Source organism: Nestor notabilis, unplaced genomic scaffold (assembly GCF_000696875.1).
Source record: "Nestor notabilis isolate BGI_N333 unplaced genomic scaffold, ASM69687v1 scaffold21498, whole genome shotgun sequence".
NCBI lineage: Eukaryota > Metazoa > Chordata > Aves > Psittaciformes > Psittacidae > Nestor > Nestor notabilis.
The window spans coordinates 1-7,068 of record NW_009939010.1 but is presented as its reverse complement, the minus strand read 5'-3'; the positions used below and the strand labels follow the sequence as shown (position 1 = coordinate 7,068).

Genomic DNA, 7,068 nt, shown 5'->3' with positions numbered 1-7,068 from the left:
CTAACTGTGGCACTGAAAGACAGGGTAAACCCCTACTTGATATCATGGCATCAAAAAAAAAAAAAAAAAAAAAAAAAAAAAAAATGCACAGAAAAAAAAATAACCTGGAAATTGAAATATAATTTTAAATTGTGCTTCCCAATTATACCAAAGTATTGTTATCTACACTGGCCTTTTATTTTGCCAAGCACCAAATTTCACATGCTTTCCACTAGCCCTGCTGCCTAATAGCAATCACATTACAGGGTTTCTTGCTAATGTGCAATAAGCTAAGTGTGCAACACACCAAGTACATGGAAATCTGGTTTTCTGAGTTTGCTACTAAAGTTACCAAACTCTTCTGATAAAGTGGCTTCCTATTATTCAGAAGATGTTGTCTAGCTGCAAACAATTCTGACTGCAAATAACTCTTCATTCTTTTTGATAAATACGTAAGGAAGGAGAGATTATTTACTGCATTTAGTGTTTGCACTGGAGCACCCTCTTGTTCTAGAACTGGCTGCTCCAAAGTGGCAGCCAAGTAAGACCTTAAAATGAGTCTCAAACTTTCTGCCAAAGAGATGTGATGAGTCTATGTGCAGATATTTAACATCATCCGTAATTACTTCTTTCACAGATCAAGCTGCATTCTTTATCCCCCTCAAGAAGCACACCACTACAATGCCTCTTCCTGAAGCTGGTCAGTAGCACTTTAAAATATGCTTGAATTCTTACAACATCGGATCCATATTCATTGAGAGTCTATCTGATACTGTCTTCCTGAAGAGTACAATGTAAAGAAATGCTGTTCACCCTTTTCTGGTGCCATTCCTACACAGCCAGGATTTGATCTGTGCACAGCTGGTGTGCAGGTATGCTGTTCTTATTCCCACTCATGACAGAGCTGTTACATCTACTTGTTTTGCACTGGCAACCACACAAGTCCTCCTATTTTTGCTATATAGCTCTTACACTGACTTGTGGGGATCCAGGATTTCCTGAAAAGCTGCCAGAGTTGTTTTCTGTTTCAAGGTCTGAGAATTATTCAGTATCTCTGATAAAGCGACAGAACAGCTGATGGGTTCTTTCAATAGTGACCACTCTGTCCAATTCTGATTTTTCTTTCTTTATTGTATGCACAAAACCCAGACCATACACACTTTCTCTCCATAAAAGTCAGGGTAAACATCTTGGAAATGGGATTCTGAATGTTACAGAACCCCATTTTTTTAAAGTAATGAATGTGCAGCTATGTTTCAGGGGCTTGATTCGTAGTGATGCTATTTTACCCCAACTTCCAGTCACATGGCAGATTGCTTATCACTTTTGATAAATGAATCCACAAGTATCTTAACCAATCTATAAGAAAATGAGGCAACAAAAATAACTCTTTGGGGACAGACTGGCTGCTGGTCTAAGCCGAAGTTCACTGCTGTCCATGGAGGCGGTTTAGTGACCCCAAGATGCCTCAAAGCTGGCCCCTGTACATGAAAGATGGATGCAGCTGCTTATGTCAATGAGCATCCATGGTGGAAGATAAGCATGAAAGCAGACCTTTCAGCAGCTTCCAAATACCCTGGGTATTGGTAGGAGTTTTCTTCAATTATACCATAATCTCCTTCTTTTAAAAGCCAAGCTGCCCTCAGGATGGGTCAGCACCATTTATCATATCCATCTTGATGGGCATGATAAATTCTGGTATTCTCAGTTTCTGTTTGGTGAAGAGTATTTTCAGTGTTAAATCACAATCGGAAACCCTGAATGCAATGAATTTATCCGTAGAATGCTGTGCAACTAAATGCCAAAGAAAAAAAATCCCTGCTGCAGGACATAATTCTCTCCTGCAAATAACACAAATTTGGGAAATTCGTGGAAAAAAGGTAAAAGGTTATTGCTGAGTAATTCTATTCAGGAACTCAATAACTGCAACACAAACCAACAAGAAATAATGTCCCACATCAGCCCAATAGCAACTGCTTAACAAAGGAAGACTTCTGCTTACTTAGGCAAGTTACTGGTTTTTGTCTAAATAACATATTGCTTCCTCTTTATTGCTCAGCGTTTACTCAGCAGTTTATGCAACATTGAGGATTTTATTGCTCTTGTGCTAAAAACATATTTCCCCTTATTGCTAAAATCTCACTGATAGGAGAAATGGTTAAGGAAAAAAAAAAAAAAGAGAGAAAAAAAATCCTCCCCCCAGCTTTGAGAATGAATATTTGAATACAGTAAGTTTTGCCCATGAAGATACAACCTGTTGGTAACTTTGGGTCAAGTGCATTAATAAATAAAAAATAACTTCAGTTCTTCAGGTAACACTAAGAGAAATCTTTTGCCATTGATATGAGAGATACCTCACTGACATTGAATGGTGTTTCTAACACCCCTGGTCTTATGCACAGGTGTTGGTTGATGGGACAGGAGAGTGTCAGAATCCTACAAGCTGGATTTCTGCCAGTTTCAGAGGGATCTCTTATGGATACTGGCACCTCACCATACAGAACTCGCACCTACACTGTAGCTCTGAGGTGATAGCAGATAATTGCTTACTTCTGCAGGGTCTGAAAAGCAGCTGTCTGTCAGGCATTTATTTTGTGCAAGTGAGGTAGGCAGCTTTGTACTCCCCAGAGCTCATTCGTAGGTATGTTATGCAACATCTATGCAGCACTGCAAGCCAGGTTAAAGTCTGGTCTGACATAGGCAAACCTATGTCATTGACTTCCAGAAGGCTTTTCTGGCCTGTGCTGCAGTCTCCACTTTAGAACGTATTTCTGGAAGAGACAACATCCTTGCTGGTGGTCACAGCAGTAGCTTGGGAGGCATATGGGCGGCATGATCATATGGTGAAAGGTAACCATGTGCTACTCCTTAAATGAGGGCAAATCACATCCCTGTGAGCTAGCTTTGTGGGACTTCTATAATTAATCCTTCTTTCCTCCATTTGACTCATGCTGTTCCTCAGGGGAGGAGCTTCCAATTACAAATATCTCTGCTCTGGCACAAGGAAAAGGTCGGCTCCCTCAGCGCTCTGGAAAGCCTCTATGGATTTGAGCAGCCTGTGGAGTAAGGAAGATGACAAGGACACTAGGTGAACCAGCATGAGAAAAGTGAATGACATTATCTCCCTCTGTGATGGTTTTTTTTTTTTCCTGGCTTTCCTACCACCCATATATTGTGGAAAGAAAAACACTGGTGCAAGAGGATGAGAGCAGGTCTGCATAAGCAAAACAACAGTTGCCCTCCGACTGAATTCTGGTCACAGTTGTAGCTGCTCATCTTCATTGCACTTCTTAGTGATTTGATACAGAAGAACAACTGGGGGGAAAAGGATGAAGAGGGCTCAACTGTGCATGACTAACTTATTTCTTGCTTTTAAAAGTACCACTCTACATTATTCAGCTTCTCTATATTATTCAGCTCATGACTTTTTTACCGCTGCTTATTTCCAACACTTTGCATACTTGCAAAACTGCTTGCATACATAGCACGGATATTTATGAAGTGGCTGTTTCTTATACAAAAATTTGTACCAAAATGCAATTACCAGAGTTTCGTTAGCAGTCAGAAGTAGATAAAGAACATCAATATCCTACACTGAGCAGGGGTCACAGTCTAACTGTGCTGAGCATCTGCAAATTGCAGTGAAGCCAAGGGAGCTGCAAGTTCACAGCTCTACTGGACTATGCCATGCAATTATTAAACTAATCAGATTACAAAGTATGAACCAAATACCATGAAGGTTGAACCAAGTAAATAATGGAATTTGAGCCCAGCATTGCAACTGAAATTAATTATTGCTCATAAAAACCTCTACAGAGCCTTGTTTACAGACAACTCATTCACATTTGAGATTCAGCTTTGTGTATAGCATATGGTTCTTCACGTCACAGAAACTTTGCCACAAAAAGCTACAGTCACTCAAATGTCCACATGAAAAGGACAGATTCCATTTGGAAAAATCCAGACCAGCAACACAGTTGTCTCTACTATCTATACTATACAGGTATATTTTTCACTGAACTGTAAATATTGCTATTTTTACACTTGAGTTTGTTGGTTTTATTTAAACTGTAATGGAAGATACTGAAGCAACAATACAGTACGCTGACTTTGACACTTGAAATAATATAACCTCCTACCGATGGCAGGGCATTAACACGCTGAGCTCCCATCAGCACTAGTGGAAATGGTACCATGAACTCCTATGCGCTGACTGACATTAGGGTACACTTCGAGTTTCACGAAAACATCTGTCAGGAAGATTTCCCCTCTGACAATCATGTCTTCAAATCAGAAAATGAAATATTATTTCTAGTGCATTCTAATGTGGCTCCAGTAAAAAGGTTAGAAGTGGTTTGAAATTTAACCATTCGTGAGAGGAAGCTCTGCTTTTTAGAGCAGAACTGTTGGCCTACAATGAAGTGAACTGACATACGTACGGTGCGAAGAATGACAATCTGTAATGGATGAAACTGCCAGAAAAGGAGAAAATAGTTTCGTGTTGCAGTTCTGGTTGCATACAATTATGAACCAGATATGCTCTGAGAATTTATAAATGCCAGTATTTTAGATTACATAAGAACAACAATGAAAACAAGTAGCAATAGTTTTGACTTGATAACAAACTTAACGGGAACCGTTTAGGGCTGATGCTAAATACACACTGCAAGAATTCACGGGTTGTTTTATTAGACATTTTCTTATATGCTTCTAAAAAGATAAACTTGTCTGAGGAGAGGCCGTATCGTTTCATAAATTTTGAGGATCCCTCCAGAATTCCTTTTAAAATTAATAGTATAATGAGCTCTAATGTCCCCTACCTAAGTGGCAACATATGACTGACTTTTGAAAGGGAAGGCAAAGCATAGCTTCTGTCTTAACATCCAGCAGAGCTCAGGAAAGAATAGGTAACCCTTTAATACAATCACCAAGCTAATTCATGCAAAGATGTAAAAGAAAAAGCTATACAGTTACTTCCTCAGAGCAAATTTGTTGCACTGAGATTATGACAATAAATACCATATGAAACAGTACAATTGGCCATTACTTTGAAGAGTATTCTGATGATACACCAATGTGGTAACAGGACTTGGGATTTCTTTTTTTCTTTTCTCCTGTTTTAAAAATTAAAGAGGGAAAAAAAAATACCCTGACAATAGGCTGTAACATGTAGTATGACTAAACTCCATTATACAAACAATTTCAAAGGAGGTATGCTGTTTCAATCTACCTTTAATTAACAAACTTAATGTAAAATCATGACAAACATGACAAAGTCTGGGTAACATAACAAAAAGACCCTGAGCAACATTATAAATCTGTGAGAACACTGATGATTTTGATTCTAGAAATCTCCCTTAAACCATTCGATTCATTTTGGTCACTGGGGTTTTGTGTTTATAAAAAGGTCAGTGCATCCTGTGGTTTTTATATGAAACCATCACACACCATTTAATGAATACATCTAGACCAAAGACAGCATCGCGAGAACGCCTGGAAAGTGACACGTTAAGGAGCGTCCTCCTAGCTGCCAATCAGACATCACTGGGTGATCTTGCTCTCTGAGACAGGTTAGAAGGAATACAGCCACAACAGATGAGCCAAAGTGCTTTCTGTATCTCCTGGTTTCTAAAAGCATATATTACAGGGTTGATGATGGAATTGTAGGTAGCTGGCAGGAGGGTGGCATAGGTGTATATAGAAGGGTAGGTGTAATCTGCTATTAAAGAATAGAGCGTAAAAGGCATCCAGCAAGCAGCAAAAGTCCCCAAAATAATGGCCAAAGTAGACACTCCTTTTCGGGTGGTCACATAGTGGGAAGTGGCCAGGAAATGGTGTTGCAAGGCAATCTGATGGGCATGGCGCATCACGATTTTACAGATCTGAATGTAGAGCTGCAGCATGAGGGCAAACATAAGCAAGAAAGAGACTGAAAGAACAGCTGCATTATTTTTAGTGAGTGGTCTGATAACACTGCAGGTGGATTCATCTCTGAGGCAGTTCCAGCCCATTACAGGCAGCAGTCCAACACAGATAGATGCTCCCCAGAGCAATATAAGCATGACATAGGTAAAAGTGACAGTCCTCTCTGAATTGTAAGTCAAAGCATAATACAGGGAGAGGTAACGGTCAACAGTAATAGCCAGCAAGCTGCCGACAGATGCTGAGAAAGAGGCAACAATCAGTCCAATCGTAACCAGTTTCGTAGCTTCTGATTGCAGAAGGTATGCAAAAACGAAATTGATGATCAATCCAATGCCTGCTAAGAGATCTGCCAGCGCCAGGCTGCCTATCAGGAGGAACATGGGGGCACGAAGACTGGGATTATGGAAAATGATAAGAACCACAACGGCATTTTCGCAGGAGATAAGGGTCCCTGAAGTACACAAGACAATGTCCCAGGGGTTTACCAAAAGCTCTGGCTCTGGGTCTACGACAGGAACCAGGGAGGAGCCTGTGGCTGAGGCATTCTCGGTAGAGCTGGCTTCTACATGATCCTGAGGCAGCCAGCTCAAATTAACCTTCAGATCTTCATTCATTTTAACCCCTGTCTTCTCCAACAGAAAGACATGTTTTTTAATGTTCAGACACAGCACTGGACACAGCACCCCCAGAGCATGCAACGCCCTAGACGGCAACACCAGCCTAAATGTGCAGGCAGGCACTTGTTACATAAACGTGACAATAGAAAACAAACAAACAAACAAAACAGAGAGGGGTATTTTAAACTGCCCGAGATTATCTGCTAAGGGACCCACACACGGAGGCTGAGTGCAATTCCCTTCACCTGCATAGCGAAGGAGGCACAGGCATGGGAAGGAGCCCATAGAACAGCAAACCCCCGCCCAAGTGCTGCAATTTGGGGTGGGGACCGGCTGCGGGGCGCTGTAAAGCCGGTTACTCAGCAGCCACCATTCAAAGTGGGGTTAGTTCAGTCACGGAGGGAGCGGTCAGGAATAGTGGGGGGATATATCCTTCACCGACCCCCCTGTGAGGAAACCCCGCCCGGGCTGATGGCGGGGTGCAGGGGGGGAGAACTTACAAACTACGTGGAAACCACACACACACACACACCCCCCAACACATACC

At 41.2% G+C, this 7,068-nt stretch overlaps 1 protein-coding gene across 1 annotated transcript; it reads right to left on the bottom strand.

Annotated features, from left to right (window-relative positions):
• Positions 1 to 5,513: 5,513 nt before the first annotated feature.
• GPR12 (G protein-coupled receptor 12) lies at positions 5,514 to 6,518 on the bottom strand. The gene has a single exon (XM_010019659.1). It carries the CDS (start codon positions 6,516 to 6,518, stop codon positions 5,514 to 5,516), a length of 1,005 nt encoding a protein of 334 aa, XP_010017961.1.
• Positions 6,519 to 7,068: the final 550 nt, after the last annotated feature.